Here is a 19,926-nt window from a genome sequence, read left to right on the forward strand (position 1 = left end):
CCTGACCTGCTGAGTTACTCCAGCATTTTGTGAAATAAATACCTTCGATTTGTACCAGCATCTGCAGTTATTTTCTTACACTCTACCATGTTATTATTCTTATCCACTGCAATTTAATGTGCCTGTTTTCTAACTTTTCATTGTTAATGACGCAAGACTTTCAGGTTGTTAACATAATTCTTCAGCTTTTCATTGAACATGGAACAGCGCAGGCCCACAATGTCTATGCCGAACATGTTGCCAAGTTAAATTAATCTAATCTGCCTGTACATCATCCATATCCTACTATTCCCTGCACTGCCATGTGCCTACCTAAAAACTTCTTAAAGGTCATTACCCTATCTGCCTCCACCCTTGGCACACCCTCCACTCTCTATGTCAAAAAAACCTGCCCCACATATCGCCATTAACGTTTTCCACCTCTCACCTTATAGCTATGCATTGTAGTGTTGGACATTTCCATCCTGAGAGTAAGGTTCAGACTGTCTACCCCATCTCTGCCTTTCATAATTTTATATACCTCGATCAAGTCTCCCCTCAACCTCTGACATTCCAGAGAAAACAATGCAAGTTTATCCACCTCTCCTTGAAGCTGAAACCCTCTAATCCAGGCAGAGTTCCGGCAAACCTCCTCTGCACCCTCTCCAAAGCCTCCACATCCTTCCTGTAATGGGGCGACCAGAACTGCACTCAATACTCCAAATGCGGCCGAACCATAGACTTATAGAGCTGCATTGTGACCTGACTCATGCTCAAAGACAAGCATACGATATGTCTTCTTTACCACCTTGTCTACTTGTGTTACTTCCTTCAGTGAGCTATGAACTTGGACTCCAAGATCCCTCTGCATATCAATGCTCGTAAGAGTCTCACCATTAACTGTCCCCTTACGTTGAGCGGAATCAAGGGATATGGGGAGAAGGCAGGCACGGGGTACTGATTGTGGATGATCAGCCATGATCACAATGAATGGCGGTGCTGGCTCGAAGGGCCAAATGGCCTCCTCCTGCACCTATTTTCTATGTTCCTATTCAACCTCCATAAGTGCAACACCTCATACTTGCTCGGACTAAACTCCATCTGCCGTTCCTCTACCCATTTCTGCAGCTGATCTATATCCCGTTGTATCTTCTGATAGCCTTCCGCACAGGCTGCCTGTGTTAATTATGGCATAATTTGTCATGTCCTATATTTTGTTTCGATACCTTTGGCTTGCTCAATCAGATCACTGAACATTAACAGCAATGAACCAGTGCACTTGGATGTGGATCTTAACATGGCCAAGGGGCCAGTTTCTGTACTGTATGATTCTTACGTCCATGATGGTGTAAGAAGTAATTTGTTGCTGAGGAGTGAATATAGGTTGAGGTAGACACAGAATGCTGGAGTAACTTAGCGGGTCAGACAGCATCTCTGGAGAGAAGGATTGGGTGACGTTCCGGGTCGAGTCCCTTCTTCAGACTGATGTCAGGGGAGGGGGCGGGACAAAGATAGGATTTATTAGGAGACAGGACTATTCAGATTGAAGAAGGGTCTCGACCCGAATCCTCACCCATTCCTTCTCTCCAGAGATGCTGCCTGTCCCGCTGAGTTACTCCAGCATTTTGTGTCTTCGGAGTAAAACAACATTTGCAGTTCCTTCCTACACATGATGTAGTTTGGACTCATTATCTAGAAATCTGGACCAGATACTGGTCCAGTTACCAAATCCGTTCACCTCCCAGTCCTGGTAAATTAATGAAACATTCACATACATAGAAACATAAAAAAATAGGTGCAGGAGGAGGCCATTTGGCCCTTCGAGCCAGCACCGCCATTCATTGTGATCATGGCAGATCATCCACAATCAGTAACCCGTGCCTGCCTTCTCCCCATATCCCTTGATTCCACTAGCCCCTGGAGCTCTATCTAACTCTCTTTTAAATTCATCCAGTGAATTGGCCTCCACTGCCTTCTGTGGCAGAGAATTCCACAAATTCACAACTCTGGGTGAAAAGGTTTTTTCTCATCTCAGTTTTAAATGGCCTCCCTTTTATTCTTAAACTGTGGCCCCTGGTTCTGGACTTCCCCAACATTGGGAACATTTTTCTTGCATCTAGCTTGTCCAGTCCTTTTATAATTTTATACATTTCTATAAGATCCCCTCTCATCCTAAATTCCAGTGACGATAAGCCCAGTCTTTCCAATCTTTCCTCGTACGCCCAATGAATCCTGCACCGAATATATATTTTTTACATTGAATAGATTAAACATGGAGGAAATGTCTGAAGAAAACCAAACACAATGTCTGTTCATTTCCTCTCATCAAAGCTGTCTGACCCACTGAGTTCCTCTTCACCACAAGCATCCCGAAACATCACCTATCCACGCTCTCCAGAGATGCTGCCTGACCCACTGAGTTACTTCAGCACTTTGTGTCTATTTTTGTAACCAGCATCTGCAGTTCCTTGTTTCTACAGTTCCTCCTGCAGATTATTTTCAGTTTTAATATATTTAATATATTTATGTTTAATTCAGCAGGACCAATAGTTTACAGTGTGCCCCATTGATTTATTACGACTTCAGGGATCTTAAAAGGGATTATGTTTTTGAGTGAGAGGATTGAGGGTAAACATAGTACAGATGCTCCTCGACGTACGATGCTTCGACATACGATATTTCGACTTTACGATGGTGCAAAAGCGATACACATTCAGTAGAAACCGTACTTCCAATTTTGATCTTTTGCTGAGCTTAGCGATATGCAGTGCGATACCCTCTCGTGATGCTGGGCAACGGCAGCGAGCTGCAGCTTCCAGCCTGCCACGCCATCACAAGTGTAAACAACCCATACTCTACAGTGTACTGAGTTGCCAGCATTTTTTTGATTTTGCCCAACCGTAGGCTAATGTAAGTGTTCTGAGCACGTTTAAGTTGGGCTAGGCTAGGCTATGATGTTCGGTAGGTTAGGTGGCTATGATGTTGGGTAGGTTAGGTGTATTAAATGCATTCTCGACTTGTGATATTTTCGATTTACGATGAGTTTATCAGAACGTAACCCCATCGTAAGTCGAGGAGCATCTGTATTGTAACATTGGAGGGAGCTATTCGGTCCATTGTCAACTCTGGCTCCTTATTGAGTAATCTAGTCCGTCGCATTTCCTTTGTCCTTATAGACAATAGACAATAGGTGCAGGAGTAGGCCATTCAGCCCTTCGAGCCAGCACCGCCATTCAATGCGATCATGGCTGATCACTCTCAATCAGTACCCCGTTCCTGCCTTCTCCCCATACCCCCTCACTCCGCTATCCTTAAGAGCTCTATCCAGCTCTCTCTTGAAAGCATCCAACGAACTGGCCTCCACTGCCTTCTGAGGCAGAGAATTCCACACCTTCACCACCCTCTGACTGAAAAAGTTCTTCCTCATCTCCGTTCTAAATGGCCTACCCCTTATTCTCAAACTGTGGCCCCTTGTTCTGGACTCCCCCAACATTGGGAACATGTTATCTGCCTCTAATGTGTCCAATCCCCTAATTATCTTATATGTTTCAATAAGATCCCCCCTCATCCTTCTAAATTCCAGTGTATACAAGCCCAATCGCTCCAGCCTTTCAACATACGACAGTCCCGCCATTCCGGGAATTAACCTAGTGAACCTACGCTGCACGCCCTCCATAGCAAGAACATCCTTCCTCAAATTTGGAGACCAAAACTGCACACAGTACTCCAGGTGCGGTCTCACCAGGGCCCGGTACAACTGTAGAAGGACCTCTTTGCTCCTATACTCAACTCCTCTTGTTACGAAGGCCAACATTCCATTGGCTTTCTTCACTGCCTGCTGAACCTGCATGCTTCCTTTCATTGACTGATGCACTAGGACACCCAGATCTCGTTGAACTCCCCCTCCTCCTAACTTGACACCATTCAGATAATAATCTGCCTTTCTATTCTTACTTCCAAAGTGAATAACCTCACACTTATCTACATTAAACTGCATCTGCCATGTATCCGCCCACTCACACAACCTGTCCAAGTCACCCTGCAGCCTTATTGCATCTTCCTCACAATTCACACTACCCCCCAACTTAGTATCATCTGCAAATTTGCTAATGGTACTTTTAATCCCTTCGTCTAAGTCATTAATGTATATCGTAAATAGCTGGGGTCCCAGCACCGAACCTTGCGGTACCCCACTGGTCACTGCCTGCCATTCCAAAAGGGACCCATTTATCCCCACTCTTTGCTTTCTGTCTGTCAACCAATTTTCTATCCATGTCAGTACCCTACCCCCAATACCATGTGCCCTAATTTTGCCCACTAATCTCCTATGTGGGACCTTGTCGAAGGCTTTCTGAAAGTCGAGGTACACCACATCCACTGACTCTCCCTTGTCAATTTTCCTAGTTACATCCTCAAAAAATTCCAGTAGATTTGTCAAGCATGATTTCCCCTTCGTAAATCCATGCTGACTCTGAATGATCCCGTTACTGCTATCCAAATGTTCAGCAATTTCGTCTTTTATAATTGACTCCAGCATCTTCCCCACCACTGATGTCAGACTAACTGGTCTATAATTACCCGTTTTCTCTCTCCCTCCTTTCTTAAAAAGTGGGATAACATTTGCTATCCTCCAATCCACAGGAACTGATCCTGAATCTATAGAACATTGAAAAATGATCTCCAATGCTTCCACTATTTCTAGAGCCACCTCCTTAAGTACTCTGGGATGCAGACCATCAGGCCCTGGGGATTTATCAGCCTTCAGTCCCATCAGTCTACCCAAAACCATTTCCTGCCTAATGTGGATTTCCTTCAGTTCCTCCATCACCCGAGGTTCTCCGGCCCCTAGAACATTTGGGAGATTGTGTGTATCTTCCTCAGTGAAGACAGATCCAAAGTAACGGTTTAACTCGTCTGCCATTTCTTTGTTCCCCATAATAAATTCCCCTGCTTCTGTCTTCAAGGGACCCACATTTGCCTTGACTATTTTTTTCCTCTTCACGTACCTAAAAAAACTTTTGCTATCCTCCTTTATATTATTGGCTAGTTTACCCTCGTACCTCATCTTTTCTCCCCGTATTGCCTTTTTAGTTAACTTTTGTTGCTCTTTAAAAGAGTCCCAATCCTCTGTCTTCCCACTCTTCTTTGCTATGTTATACTTCCTCTCCTTAATTTTTATGCTGTCCCTGACTTCCCTTGTCAGCCACAGGTGTCTCTTACTCCCCTTAGAGTCTTTCCACCTCTTTGGAATAAATTGATCCTGCAACCTCTGCATTATTCCCAGGAATACCTGCCATTGCTGTTCTACCGTCTTCCCTGCTAGGGCCTCCTTCCAATCAATTTTGGCCAGCTCCCGCCTCATGCCTCTGTAATCCCCTTTGCTATACTGTAATACCGACACTTCCGATTTTCCCTTCTGCCTTTCCATTTGCAGAGTAAAACTTATCATGTTGTGATCACTGCCTCCTAATGGCTCTTTTACCTCTAGTCCCCTTATCAGATCAGGATCATTACACAACACTAAATCCAGAATTGCCTTCTCCCTGGTAGGCTCCAGTACAAGCTGTTCTAAGAATCCATCTCGAAGGCACTCTACAAACTCTCTTTCCTGGGGTCCATTTCCAACCTGATTTTCCCAGTCTACCTGCATGTTGAAATCTCCCATAACCACCGTAGCATTACATTTTTGACACGCCAATTTTATCTCCTGATTCAATTTGCACCCTATGTCGAGGCTACTGTTTGGGGGCCTATAGATAACTCCCATTAGGGTCTTTTTACCCTTACAATTTCTCATTTCTATCCATACTGATTCAACATCTCCTGATTCTATGTCACCCCTTGCAAGGGAATGAATATCATTCCTTACCATCAGAGCAACCCCACCCCCTCTGCCCACCTGTCTGTCTTTTCTATACGTTGTGTACCCCTGAATATTCAGTTCCCAGCCCTGGTCCTCTTGTAGCCATGTCTCAGTGATCCCTACAACATCATACTTGCCCATGACTAACTGAGCCTCAAGCTCATCCACTTTATTTTTTATACTACGCGCATTTAAGTACAACACTTTAACTTCTGTATTTACCTCCCCTCTCACATCGTTCACAATTGGCCCTGCCCTTAATTTCTTTTCCGCTCTAGAACTTCTGTTCCCATTCTTCCGAGAGTCTTTTGCAATACCTCCTGTATTCCCTTTTACCTCATCTTCATATTCACAATTTGTTAACCCCTCCCCCCCACTACTTAGTTTAAAGCCACAGGTGTCACACTAGCAAACCTGCCTGCCAGAATGTTTGTTCCCCTGCTGTTAAGATGCAACCCGTCCCTTTTGTACAAGTCACCCCTAGCCCAGAAGAGATCCCAGTGGTCCAGAAATCTAAATCCCTGCTCTCTGCACCAGCCCCTCAGCCATAAATTCATACCCTCTATCTCTCTGTTCCTGGCCTCACCAGCACGAGGTACCGGTAGCAGTCCAGAGATAACTACCTTCGACGTCCTACTTCTCAGTGCTTTTCCCAACTCTCTAAACTCCCGCTGTAGCACCTCCTTCCTCTTCCGCCCGACGTCATTCGTGCCCACGTGCACAACGACTTCAGGTTGATCGCCTTCCCTCACTAGGATTTTCTGAAGCCGGTCTGTGATGTGTTGAACCCTGGCACCAGGGAGGCAACAGACCATCCTCAAGTCCTCAAGTCCCTCCTGCTGCCACAGAATCTTCTGTCCGTCCCTCGGACTATGGAGTCACCGCACCTCTGTGAACTAATTGCAGGGCCATAAGAAAAGGACAAAGGAAATGCCTATCTATCCCCTTGAAAGTTTCAATTAATTTTGTCTCCAAGACTTGTATTGGCAGTGAATTCATGATCGTAAACTCTTTTGAATGTATATGAAACATTTTATCATGGGCCCAAACCTCCCCTGCATTGGTGCAGCACCCTCTCCTCCCCCCCCCCCCCCTCCCCTCTCCTCCCCCCCCCCCCCCTCTCTGTAAAGGGGATGAGAATTAGAAGAGAGTGGCGTAGAAAATAAAGCTTTAGTCAGTGTACTTACTGCCTGCAGATTTGAAGGGAGATTGCACTGTCAAGAAAGAAGTATTGGGTGGAGAAGAATTTGGATAAATATTGGGTGGAGAAGAATTTGTGAGGTTGTGAATAAATGCCTGGGGCATGGAACAAGTGAGCTGGTGTGGACATAATGTGCTAAATGGATCTTTGTATCATAATTATGCAGTGAAATGTTCTCAGTTTTCTTTGCACTACAGCGCACAGCTTCTGCTGTGCAACCTTGTAGTGAAAGCCCGTGTCTCTAGCCACTCAAGCAAGGTGGGTTTGAATGTTGAAAGCATTTAGAATTGTTGCTCCAGATGGGCAGCACGGTGGAGTTGCTGCCTTACAGCACTTGCAGTGTCAGATACCCGGGTTCAATTCCAACAACGGATGCTGTCTCTACGGAGTTTGTACGTTCTCCCCATGACCGCATGGTCAAGATCTTCGGTTTCCTCCCACACTCCAAAGACGTACAGGTTTGTAGGTTAAATTGGCTTGGTATAAATGTAAAAATGGTCCCTCGTGTGTGTAGGATAGTGTTAGTGTGCGGGGATCGCTGGTTGGCACGGACTCAGTGGGCCGAAGGGCCTGTTTTTGGTAAACTTTAGTTTAGTTTAGAGATACAGTGTGTATCTCTAAACTAAACTAAAGCATACCAAAATAATTAAACAAATCTACAATTTGTATAAATGAATAGGAATGAACATATGATTTGAAAATTTGTTGTTAATACTTGGCAGGAAAGTAAGTTGTGATGGTGACATAGACACATCAGAGGGTTGTAGTTAGGTTACAGTTACAGTTTAGTTTATTGTCACGTGTACCGAGGTGCAGTGAAAAGCTTTTGTTGCATGTACTTCAGTGAGCAGAAAGACAATACGATTACAATCGAGCCATTTACAGAGTACAGATACATGATAAGGGAATAACGTTTAGTGCAAGGTAAAGTCAACAAAGTCCGATCAAGGATAGTCCGAGGGTCACTAATGAGGTAGATAGTAGTTCAGCACTGCTCTCTGGTTGTGGTAGGATGATGGTTAAGTGAACGGGATAACAGCTGGCAGGTGAACTGAGAAAGTATAAAAATCGTCCATGTTGAAAAAAAGCATTCACCAAATAGTGAGAGATTGCATAACTCGTGAGTTGGAGAGGGATTGTTACAAAAGGCATTTGGAAAGGAATCAAATTCAAGTAAGGATCTTGTGCTTCTGTTGTGCAGGGTATTGGCAAGACGTACCGGATTGGTCTCGTTTAGCTTAGTTTAGAGATACAGCGTGGAAGCACGTCCTTTGGCCTTCTGAGTCCGCACCAACCAATGGTCATCCATACACAAAATCTATCCTACACACTAGGGACAATTTACAGAAGCCAATTAACCTACAAAGCTGCACGTCTTTGGAAGGTGGGAAGAAACCGAAACACGCAGAGAAAACCCACGCAGTCACAGAGAGCAGGTAAAACTCTGTACAGCTAGCACTCATAGTCAGGATCGAACGGGTCTCTGGCGCTGTAAGGCAGCAACTTTGTAGGAGCCATTTGTGTTTACTAGCTGTCTTAGCATATTATATTATTTTGTATCTTGCTGGATTATTTTTGGACACTTGGGGGTTTTCGTGAGATGAATACATATATGGGCATGATAGGCATATATGGACTGGGACGAGGCAGAATTAGGAGTATGATTGGGAACGCAGAGATGAGATGCGTCAGACACGAAGGAGCGATGGCTGGATACAGTTCTTACCAAACTTACGACGGGAGAAATACTAATCTGTTTGTATCACTACTTCAATAAACGACTAATTAAACTTAAACGTCGTGAAGATCTCTCTGTTGTTGTCTGCGTCAACTATCACTCCAGTCCTCCGTGAAGCTGCAAGCGGACACTACCACTGAAGGGAAGGATCGAAGTTGCCACGATAAACTCTATTGCTCACTTTGCCTCCCCTTCAAACAAAATAAATGTATTGGAAGCAGTTCAGAATTAGAGTTGGTAGAAAGAATTTCGGACAGGCTAAGGTTGTATCTGCTGGAGTTTAGGAGAGAGCGATAACTTGATAAGAATATAGAAACATAGAAACATAGAAAATAGGTGCAGGAGTAGGCCATTCGGCCCTTCGAGCCTGCACCGCCATTCAATATGACCATGGCTGATCATCCAACTCAATATCCCGTACCTCCCTTCTCTCCATACCCCCTGATCCCTTTAGCCACAAGGGCCACATCTAACTCCCTCTTAAATATAGCTAATGAACTGGCCTCAACTACCTTCTGTGGCAGAGAATTCCACAGATTCACCACTCTCTGTGTGAAAAAAAACGTTCTCATCTCGGTCCTAAAAGACTTCCCCCTTATCCTTAAACTGTGACCCCTGGTTCTGGACTTCCCCAACATCGGGAACAATCTTCCTGCATCTAGCCTGTCCAACCCCTTAAGAACTCTACTACTACTGTTAGGTGGCCTGTACACAACTCCCACTAGCGTTTTCTGCCCCTTAGTGTTTCGCAGCTCTACCCATATCGATTCCACATCCTCCAAGCTAATGTCCTTCCTTTCTATTGCGTTAATCTCCTCTCTAACCAGCAACACTACCCCACCTCATTTTCCTTTCTGTCTATCCCTCCTGAATATTGAATATCCCTGGATGTTCAGCTCCCAGCCTTGGTCACCCTGGAGCCATGTCTCCGTAATCCCAACTATATCATATTCATTAATAACTATCTGCACATTCAACTCATCCACCTTATTACGAATGCTCCTTGCATTGAGACACAAAGCCTTCAGGCTTGTTTTTACAACACTCTTACCCCTTATACAATTATGTTGAAAAGTGGCCCTTTTTGATTTTTGCCCTGGATTTGTCTGCCTGCCACTTTTACTTTTCACCTTGCTACCTATTGCTTCTACCCACATTTTACACCCCTCTGTCTCTCTGCTCATGCTCCCATCCCCCTGCCACATTAGTTTAAATCCTCCCCGACAGCACTAGCAAACACTCCCCCAAGGACATTGGTTCCATTCCAGCTCAGGTGCAGACCGTCCTGTTTGTACTGGTCCCACCTCTCCCAGAACTGGTTCCAATGACCTAGAAATTTGAATCCCTCCACCTTGCACCATTTTTCAAGCCACGTATTCATCTGAAATATCCTCCTATTTCTACTCTGACTAGCACGTGGCACTGGTAGTAATCCAGAGATTATTACCTTTGAGGTCCTACTTTTAAGTTTATCTCCTATCTCCCTAAATTCACCTTGTAGGACCTCATCCCGTTTTTTACCTATATCGTTGGTGCCAATGTGCACCACGACAACTGGCTGCTCACCCTCCCCCTCCAGAACGTTCTGCAGCCGCTCAGAGACATGAGACAATATGCAAGATCCTGATAGATTTTGGGGGGGGGGGGGGGGGTGCATAAACACATTGCTTACAGATAGCCAAACTGCAGATGCTGGTTTAAACTGAAGATAGACACAAAATGCTGGAGTAACTCAGCATAACGGGCAGCATCTCTGGAGAGAAGGAATGGGTGATGTTTCGGGTCGAGACCCTTCTTCAGACTAGCCAGATGAAAGGGAAACGAGAGATATAGACGGTGATGTAGAGAGATATAGAACAATGAATGAAAGATATGCAAAAAAGTAACGATGACAAAGGAAATAGGCCGTTTGTTAGCTCTTTGCTAGGTGAGAACGGGAACCTGGTGCGATTTGGGTGGGGGAGGAATGGAGAGTGAGTGCAGGGATTACTTGGTTAGAGAAATCAATCATCATTCAACTGGGTTGTAAGCTGCCCAAGCGAAATATGAGATGCTGTTCCTTCAATTTGCGTTTAGCCCCACTCTGACAATGGAGGAGGCCTAGGACAGAAAGGTCAGTGTGGGAATGGGAAGGAGAATTAAAGTGTTTGGCAACCGGGAGATCAGGTCGGTCCAAGCGGGTGGAGTGAAGGTGTTCAGCGGAACGATCGCCCAGTCTACGTTTGATCTCGCTGATGTATGTGAGTCTGCAATTTGAACAATGGATGCTTGTTGAATGTGAGCTGTTGCATTTTGGGATGTCAAACAAGGGCAGGACCTACACAGTAAATGGTAGCCTCTGGGTAGTGTTGTAGAGCAGAGGGATCTCGGAGTACAGGTGCGTGGTTCCTTGAAGGTCGAGTCGCAGGTGGATAAGGTGGTCAAAAAGGCTTTTGGCCTTCATCAGTCAGAGTATTGAGTATGAAGTTGGGAGGGAGGGAGGTCATGTTGCAGTTGTATAAGACGTTGGTGAGACCGCATTTAGAATATTGTGTTTAGTTCTGGGCACCATGTTATAGGAAAGATATTGTCAAGTTGGAAAGGGTTCAGAAATTATTTATGAGGATTTTGCCAGGACTAGAGGGTGTGAGCTACAGGGAGAGGTTGAGTAGGCTGGGTCTCTATTCCATGGAGCGCAGGAGAATGAGGGGAGATCTTATAGAGGTGTACAAAATCATGAGAGGAATAGATCGGGTAGATGCACAGAGTCTTTTGCCCAGAGTAGGGGAATCGAGGACCAGAGGACATAGGTTCAAGGTGATGGGGAAAAGATTTAATAGGAATCCAAGGGGTAGCTTTTTCACACAAAGGGTGGTGGGTGTGTGGAATAAGCTGCCAGATGAGGTAGATGAGGCTGGCACTATCCCATTGTTTAAGAAACAGTTAGACAGGTACATGGATAGGACAGGTTTGGAGGGATATGGACCAAGTACAGGCAAGTGGGACTAGTGTAGCTGGGACATTGTTGACCAGTGTGGGCGAGTTAGGCCGAGGGGCCACTTTCCACACTGTATCACTCTGACTCTATAATACAGTAGATGAGGTAGGAGGAGGTGCAAGTGAACCTCTGCCTCACCTGAAAGGACTGTCGGGGTCCCTGGACAGAGTCGAGGGTGGAGGTATAGGGACAGGTGTTGCATCTCCTGCGGTTACAGGGGAAAGTACATGGGGAGGGGTTGGTTTGGGTGGGAAGCGATGAATTAATAAGGAAGTTGCAGAGGGAACGGTCTCTGCGGAAGGCGGAAAGGGGTGGAGATGGGAAGATGTGATTAGCGGTGGGATCCTGTTGGAGGTGGCGAAAAGTTTGGAGGATTCTATGTTGGGAGTGCTGGTGCAGGATTCCCAAAAAGTTAATTTGCAAGTTGAATCGGTAGTGAAGAAAGCAAACTCAATGTTAGCGTTTATTTCAAGAGGGCATGTATACAAAAACAGGGATGTAATGCTGAGGCTCTATAAGGCGCTGGTAAAGCCGCATTTGGAATATTGTGAGCAATTTTGGGCCCCTTATCTGAGGAAGGATGTGCTGGCTCTGGAGAGGGTCCAGAGGTGGTTTACAAGAATGATCCCAAGAATGAGTAGGTTAACCTATGATGAGCGTTTGTCGGCACTGGGCCTGTACTCGCTGGAGTTTAGAAGAATGAGTGGGCACCTCATTGAAACATACAGAATAATGAAAGACATGGATAAAGTGGATGTGGAGAGGATGTTTCCACTAGTGTGAGAGTCTAGGACTAGAGGTCATAACCTCAGAATTAAATTACGTTCTTTTAGGAAGGAGATGAGGAGGAATTTCTTTAGTCAGAGGGTAGTGAATCTGTGGAATTCTTTGCCACAGAAGGATGTGGAGCGCAAGTCAATGGATATTTTTAAGGCAGAGATTGATAGATTTTTGATTAGTACAGTTGTCAGAGGTTATGGGGAGAAGGCTGGAGAATGGGGTTAGGAGGGAGAGATAGATCAGCCATGATTGAATAGACCTGATGGGCAAAATGGCCTAATTCTACTCCTATCACTTCTGACTTATGGCTTGCTCACTCTCCCAGTTGAGCCTGCGGTTGTACAGCTGCATCTCCAATTTCCTACGTGATCTTTGAGGAGCTGCATCAGGATGTACCTCCTCACGAACATTGAGCATCTCACAGTCCACAGGCTGAGCGCACCACTGCACTGGCTTCCATCTCTTATACACCAAGACCATGTTATGCACCGAAACAAACAAAAAGTGACTGACCAAACCTTATCCTGCAACCACCCTCATCGAAGCCTCTTGAGCCCAAGCCTCAATGAATAACTCTGTCTCTGGCTGCCCCTCACTGCGGCCACTTCACTTAAGCTTGCCTTCCTTTTATTGGCAGCTGTTAATTATCGAATCTGTGAAACTTGCCATTCTTGCAGCTAAATACGAACAGACGACGAGTTCTGAAAGGTCATTAATCCAATACATTTACTTCATAAATAATGGGTTGCTTTAGAGATAATAGGATGGTGCTTTACGTATGTCTTTTCTTTTTACAGCAGAGGAATGCTTCCTGGACTACAAGTATGTTCTTCCTGTCGCCTTTGGAGTTGTTCTTGGTCTGCTGATCATTATTATAATCATCGTGTATTTGATCTGTCGACGTCGCCAAGCTGCAGGTTATCAGCGAATCTGAGAGAAGATACTTGCTTGTTTTAATTTGCCATCTGGTTGATGTTAATAGCGTGTGTATCGGCTGCACTGATGTTTTTATTCACCCCATTCTGTTTACCTGGAGATTCCCATAAATGTGTATGTAGAATTATTGGTCGAGGACGAGTAGAGTCCCATTTTAGGCTGGGGATCCTAAGCCGTGTTATACTTTAGTGTATATTTTCTGCATTACTTTGTTTAGAAATGATTAAGAATTAAAATCATGCAGCTTAATGTCCTTCTGTTTGAGGTGACAGGGTATTTCTCAGTTTGAAACCCATTTTGAACATTTTCACTTTTATGCTAAAAAAAATAATGACTGATCACGCCATCTAATGTTTCATTTTGCTTTTTCTTTAGAAAAATACATTACAAATTATATTGCTTTCCAGACTGTCAAAAATGTTGAAACTGCCCCTAAGCATTTTATCAAAATAAACACAGCAGCCAACAGTAAAGTTGCTGCCTTACAGCACCTGCGGATGCTGTCTGTACCGAGTATGTTCTCCTTCACCACGTGGATTTTCTCCGGGTGCTCTGGTTTCTTCCCACATTCCAAAGACATGCAGGTTTGCATTTGTGTAGGCAGGAACTGCAGATGCTGGTTTAAACCAAAGACAAACATAAAAGGCTGGAGTAATTCAGCAGGTCAGGCAGCATTTCTGAAGGAAAGGAATAGGTGACATTTCGGGTCGAGACCCTTCTTCAGACTGAGAAGGGTGTCGACCCGAAACGTCACCTGTTCCTTTTCTCCAGAGATGCTGTCTGACCTGCTGAGTTACTCCAGCTTTTTGTGCCTGTCTTCAGTTTAAACCAGCATCTGCAGTTCCTGCCTACACAAAATGATTTTCCTGACTGACTTCAGCACCCGAGTCAGAAAAGACACAATCCTCTGGCAAGATGTGATTGGCAGGAAAGGTGTTGGGTAAGCTAACTCCAACGGAGGCACTCCTGACAAGTATTGGCTTGTTATAACTAGAGCCAGGATTTTGCCATAAATGCCATAAGTGCCTTTATATGCCTTTTCTGATGATTTCAGCAAGATAATGCCTTTTTCACGATCGAGTGCCTAAATCAGCCTTTTTTTGCCGTGTTAATGTAACTTACAAGAAAATTTCCACCACTGGGGCGAAACTGGGGGCACCACCGTCGGTCGTTCATTCGTGGGTAGTGGACGAGGCCCCAGTCTTTTGCAGCCAGGCTGCAAGTGGGTGTTAAGTGGTGATTGGAGAGGGGTGGTGGGAGGGGTTCAGTCTTTTCAAACTGGAGTCAGGCTGTGAGTAGGTGTGGAGGGGGGGAGGGGCTACCAGGGTTAAGTTTCTGTTTCTCGAACCTGCAGAAGAACTCGTTCAGGTTGTTGGTCAGCTGACGATTGTCCAAGGAGCGGGGGGGTTTTCCTCTTGTAGCTTGTGATTTCTTGCAAGCCCTTCCAAACTGAAGTAGAGTCATTAGCTAAGAACTTGCTCCTCAATGTCTCAGAGTACCTTTCCTTGGCAGCTCTGATTCCGCTTGTACTCGGCCTGCCTGTAGAGGTCTGCATCCCCGCTCCTGTAGGATCTACCCTGCAAGCGTCAAAATGCCTAAAGTCAAGTCAACGCCATGTAAAAAACTGAACGATTTGGTGAGAGTGTACGGGAGTGATATATTCTCTACAGACAAGTGTGTGCTGTTTTGCAAAGCATGTGAGAAAGCAGTGAATCGTGAAAAGAAATATTTCGTCTCCGAGCGTGTACAGACAGCTAAACACATTTTTAACCATATTTTGGTGGTGGAAATACTTGCCTTTTTATGTCAATAAATGCCTTTTTCGTGCCTTTTTTGTAATTTTATTATGCCTATTTGCCTGCCTATTTCAGAGATTTTTAGCACCAAAACATCCTGGCTCTAGTTATAACCAACATGTCATTTTAGAGACAAGATTCAGTACAGGCACTGCAACCCATTAGAATACGTGATAATCTATTGTCACGGCGGGCGGTCACGGTGGCGCAGCGGTAGAGTTGCTGCCTTACAGCGAATGCAGCGACGGAGACCCGGGTGCTGTCTGTATGGAGTTTGTACGTTCTCCCCGTGAACTGCGTGGGTTTCCTCCCACACTCCAGACACACAGGATTGTAGATTAAATGGCTTGGTAAATGTAAAAATTGTCCCAAGTGGGTGTACGATAGTGTTAATGTGTGGGGATCGCTGGTCGGCGCGGACCCGGTGGGCCGAAGGGCCTGTTTCCACACTGTATCTCTAAACTAAACTAAACTAAGCATGTGATCACAAGGATGTCTGTATCACGGGTTACAATGGCACATACCAAAGACAGTCAGATCGATTCACCACGTAATCCATGCTGTAATCTCCATCAGCCTCCCCTCTAAGCACAACAGCAGGAGCAATGTTGCTGCAGAACATTCAACGTTTGAGGCCTCAGGAATCTCCCACAATAGCATATCGGCAATGGTACCTCACTGACATTCTTGACAAACAGGAGCTGCACAGTCAAAGAGTAAAAATAAAGAACAGCAGATGCTGGTTAATACACAGGACACAAAGTGCTGGAGTAACTCAGCAGGTCAGGCAGCATCTGGTGACGGTTTGGGTCAAGACTCTTCTTCAGACCTTCCTCAACATCTGGACAGCCATGAATACTGCTGCAATTGGCATCAATGAAGCTTGGCTTCGCAGTCCAAAAAAGGGATTCGCTTGATTGTGAGGATCTTCAGAACAAGTAGACAAAGCTGGCCGTGTTAACTATAGAGGGATCTTTAGAGACTGTCGGTCATTGGGGAGATCATTACTGGAATGGTCCTCTTGATGGCTGATGTGTTGCTTTCCAAATGACAGAGTAGACTGTGCATGTCTAGAGACACAAAGGCCATACATTTCAGCTACTGCAAGAGATGTAGGAAGCAGCATCACCCAGGTATGTGGCCTTTTTTAACCTGATAAAAATCGTTAATCCTGAAAATTGAGAATGACTATGGAATATCTTTTTCAAATTGGACTGTCTGCAGAAATTCCTCTCCATCTTCCATCTGCCACACAACAGCATGCAAACTGATCCTAACCACAGAACAACCTCAATGCGCACTAGCATCAATTCAGTCTGCAATATCTCCAAACATTTTTCTCAATCTGAATGAATGAAAGATACTTTATTATCACATGTGACAAGGCACAGTGAGATTCTTTGTTTTGCATACGCAAGGTATGCAAAGAGTCGCCACTTACAGAGAGCCGACAAGGTTACAAAGTTTCCCGTTTAGTCCCCAATGGTTCCCCCTTTGTTCTCAGCAGCCTCCCAACGCCCGGTCTCCCTTTGTTCTCGGCGGCCAGCACCCACCACCGACCCCTCCTCGACTCGTTCTCTTACAATCCAGTGCTAGACTGGGGTCATTCTACAGTATAAATGGAAACTGTTCAATTATTCCACCTGAGAACACACAAAACTGGATTGGACGCAAATCAGCCTAGACTCTGAGGGCACAAAGTGCTGGATTAACTCAGCAGATCAGGCAGCATCTCTGGAGAACATGGACAGGTGACATTTTGGGTCATCCTTGTTCACCCTGAGGAACTGCTTAAGTAAAATAATTTGATAAGTAACAGCAATCTGGAAACTCTTCGACCCAGAATGTCACCTAATCCTTCTCTCCAGAGATGCTACCTGACCCGCTGTGTTACTGCAGCTTTTTGTGTCTATCTTCGTTTTAAAATGGCATCTGCAGTTCCTTCCTACACATCCCTGCATATCCATGTGTCTATGGCCACAATCATAGCTGCTTCCACCATCCGTGATACAGTGTTCCAGGCAACTCCCACTCTCAGTATAAAAAACACGTCCCACGCATCTCTTTCAAGCTTTCTCCCTCTGATCGTATCGCTGTGCCCTCTAATCTTTGGCCTGTTGGTCAGGGAATATAGTATAAGAGTCAGGAAATCATGTTGTAGCTTTATAACACTTTGGTTAGGTTAAGTTCTTACTTTCTACCCTGTCTATGCCTCTCTATAGACTTTCATTAGGTCTGATGCTCCAGAGAAAACAATCCAGAACTCTCTTACCCACTAATCTACATCATTCTGGTAAACCCGTTATGTACTCTCTCCAAAATCTTCACATCTTTCCCGTAATTCGAGTTTCACTGTACCTTAATTGGTACACGTGACAATAAACAGACCTTTGACCTTTGAACCTTAATGGGGCAATCAGAACTACAAATGCAACCTAACCTAAATGCAATCTAAGAGGAGTAAGAGGCGACGGTGGCTGACAAGGGAAGTCAAAATAAAAGAGAAGACGTATAACATCGCAAAGATAAGCGGGAAGCCAGAGGATTGGGAAACTTTTAAAGATCAACAGACGGTAACTAAAAAGGCAATACAGGGATAAAAGATGAAGTACGAAGGTAAGCTAGCCAAGAATGTAAAGAAGGATAGTAAAAGCTTCTTTAGGTATGTGAAGAGGAAAAAAATAGTTAAGACAAATGTGGGTCCCTTGAAGACAGAAGCAGGTGAATTTATTATGGGGAACAAAGAAATGGCAGAAGAGTTGAACAGGTACTTTGGTTCTGTCTTCACTAAGGAAGACACAAACAATCTCCCAGATGTATTAGGGGACAGGACCTAGGGTGACGGAGGAACTGAAGGAAATTTACATTAGTCAGGAAATGGTGTTGGGTAGACTGATGGGACTGAAGGCTGATAAATGCACAGGGCCTGATGGTCTGCATCCCAGAGTACTTAAGGAGGTGGCGCTAGAAATCGTGGACGCATTGGTGTTCATTTTCCAATGTTCTATAGATTCTGGATCAGTTCCTGTAGATTGGAGAGTAGCTAATGTATCCCACTTTTTAAGAAAGGAGGGAGAGAGAAAGCAGGGAATTATAGACCAGTTAGCCTGACATCGGTGGTGGGGAAGATGATGGAGTTGATTATTGAAGATGTAATAGCAGCACATTTGGAAAGCAGTAACAGGATCGGTCCAAGTCAGCATGGATTTATGAAGGGGAAATCATGCTTGACTAATCTTCCAGAAATTTTTGAGGATGTAACAAGCAAAATGGACAAGGGAGAGCCAGTGGATGTAGTGTACCTAGACTGTACCTGGACTTTCAGAAAGTCTTTGATAAGGTCCCACACAGGAGATTAGTGGGCAAAATCAGAGCACATAGGTATTGGTGGTAGGGGGTAGACTGCTGGTAAGGAATGATATTCATTCCCTTGCAAGGGGTGACATAGAATCAGGAGATGTTGAATCAGTATGGATAGAAATGAGGAATTGTAAGGGTAAAAAGACCCTAATGGGAGTTATCTATAGGCCCCCAAACAGTAGCCTCGACATAGGGTGCAAGTTGAATCAGGAGATAAAATTGGCGTGTCACAAATGTAATGCTACGGTGGTTATGGGAGATTTCAACATGCAGGTAGACTGGGAAAATCAGGTTGGAAATGGACCCCAGGAAAGAGAGTTTGTAGAGTGCCTTTGAGATGGATTCTTAGAACAGCTTGTACTGGAGCCTACCAGGGAGAAGGCAATTCTGGATTTAGTGTTGTGTAATGATCCTGATCTGATAAGGGGACTAGAGGTAAAAGTGATCACAACATGATAAGTTTTACTCTACAAATGGAAAGGCAGAAGGGAAAATCGGAAGTGTCAGTATTACAGTATAGCAAAGGGGATTACAGAGGCATGAGGCGGGAGCTGGCCAAAATTGACTGGAAGGAGGCCCTAGCAGGGAAGACGGTAGAACAGCAATGGCAGGTATTCCTGGGAATAATGCAGAGGTTGCAGGATCAATTTATCCCAAAGAGGCGGAAAGACTCTAAGGGGAGTAAGGGACACCTGTGGCTGACAAGGGAAGTCCGGGAGCAGAGCAAGGACGCCCGTTGGCTGAGCAGTAAAGTAAGTGCTAATCACAGTTGAACAGGCAGTTTAAAAAGAGCGCCAAAAGGAAGTAGTAGTCAATTTGAAAAGTCCGGGAGCAGAGCAAGGACGCCCGTTGGCTGAGCAGTAAAGTAAGTGCTAATCACAGTTGAACAGGCAGTTTAAAAAGAGCGCCAAAAGGAAGTAGTAGTCAATTTGAAAAGTCCGGGAGCAGAGCAAGGACGCCCGTTGGCTGAGCAGTAAAGTAAGTGCTAATCACAGTTCAACAGGCAGTTTAAGTGAGAAGTCAGGTAAATTGGACAATCGGGCAATTTAAATTGGTGATATAAGCAAGGCTCACAAAAGGGTGCAGCCCTGTTCAGGTGCAGCCCTGTTCAGGTGCAGCCCAGTGAGAAAAGTGCCCAGTGAGAAAAGTGCCCAGTGAGAAAAGTGCCCAGTGAGAAAAGTGCCCAGTGAGAAAAGTGCCCAGTGAGAAAAGTGCCCAGTGAGAAAAGTGCCCAGTGAGAAAAGTGCCCAGTGAGAAAAGTGCCCAGTGAGAAAAGTGCCCAGTGAGAAAAGTGCC

General features: G+C 45.0%; 2 protein-coding genes across 4 annotated transcripts in view; one reads left to right on the plus strand and one right to left on the minus strand.

The window, feature by feature from the left end:
- lamp3 (lysosomal associated membrane protein 3) overlaps positions 1 to 14,120 on the plus strand; it is a 48,551-nt gene extending 34,431 nt beyond the window's left edge. For both annotated transcript variants that reach the window (XM_078410202.1, XM_078410203.1), the window contains one exon: positions 13,336 to 14,120. In XM_078410202.1, coding sequence (XP_078266328.1) covers positions 13,336 to 13,472 — 137 coding nt within the window. In that variant the 3' untranslated portion in view covers positions 13,473 to 14,120. The remainder of the gene's footprint in view (positions 1 to 13,335) is intronic.
- Positions 1 to 19,926, minus strand: part of LOC144599387 (uncharacterized) — a 46,555-nt gene that overhangs the window by 13,049 nt on the left and 13,580 nt on the right. For both annotated transcript variants that reach the window (XR_013547991.1, XM_078410204.1), the window contains exon 2: positions 15,795 to 15,971. Coding sequence is in view for 1 of the 2 variants with exons in the window: in XM_078410204.1 (XP_078266330.1) it covers positions 15,795 to 15,892 (98 nt within the window). In the remaining variant the exon portion in view is untranslated. The remainder of the gene's footprint in view (positions 1 to 15,794; positions 15,972 to 19,926) is intronic.

Source organism: Rhinoraja longicauda, chromosome 13 (assembly GCF_053455715.1).
Source record: "Rhinoraja longicauda isolate Sanriku21f chromosome 13, sRhiLon1.1, whole genome shotgun sequence".
In the NCBI taxonomy this organism is placed as follows: Eukaryota; Metazoa; Chordata; class Chondrichthyes; order Rajiformes; family Arhynchobatidae; genus Rhinoraja; species Rhinoraja longicauda.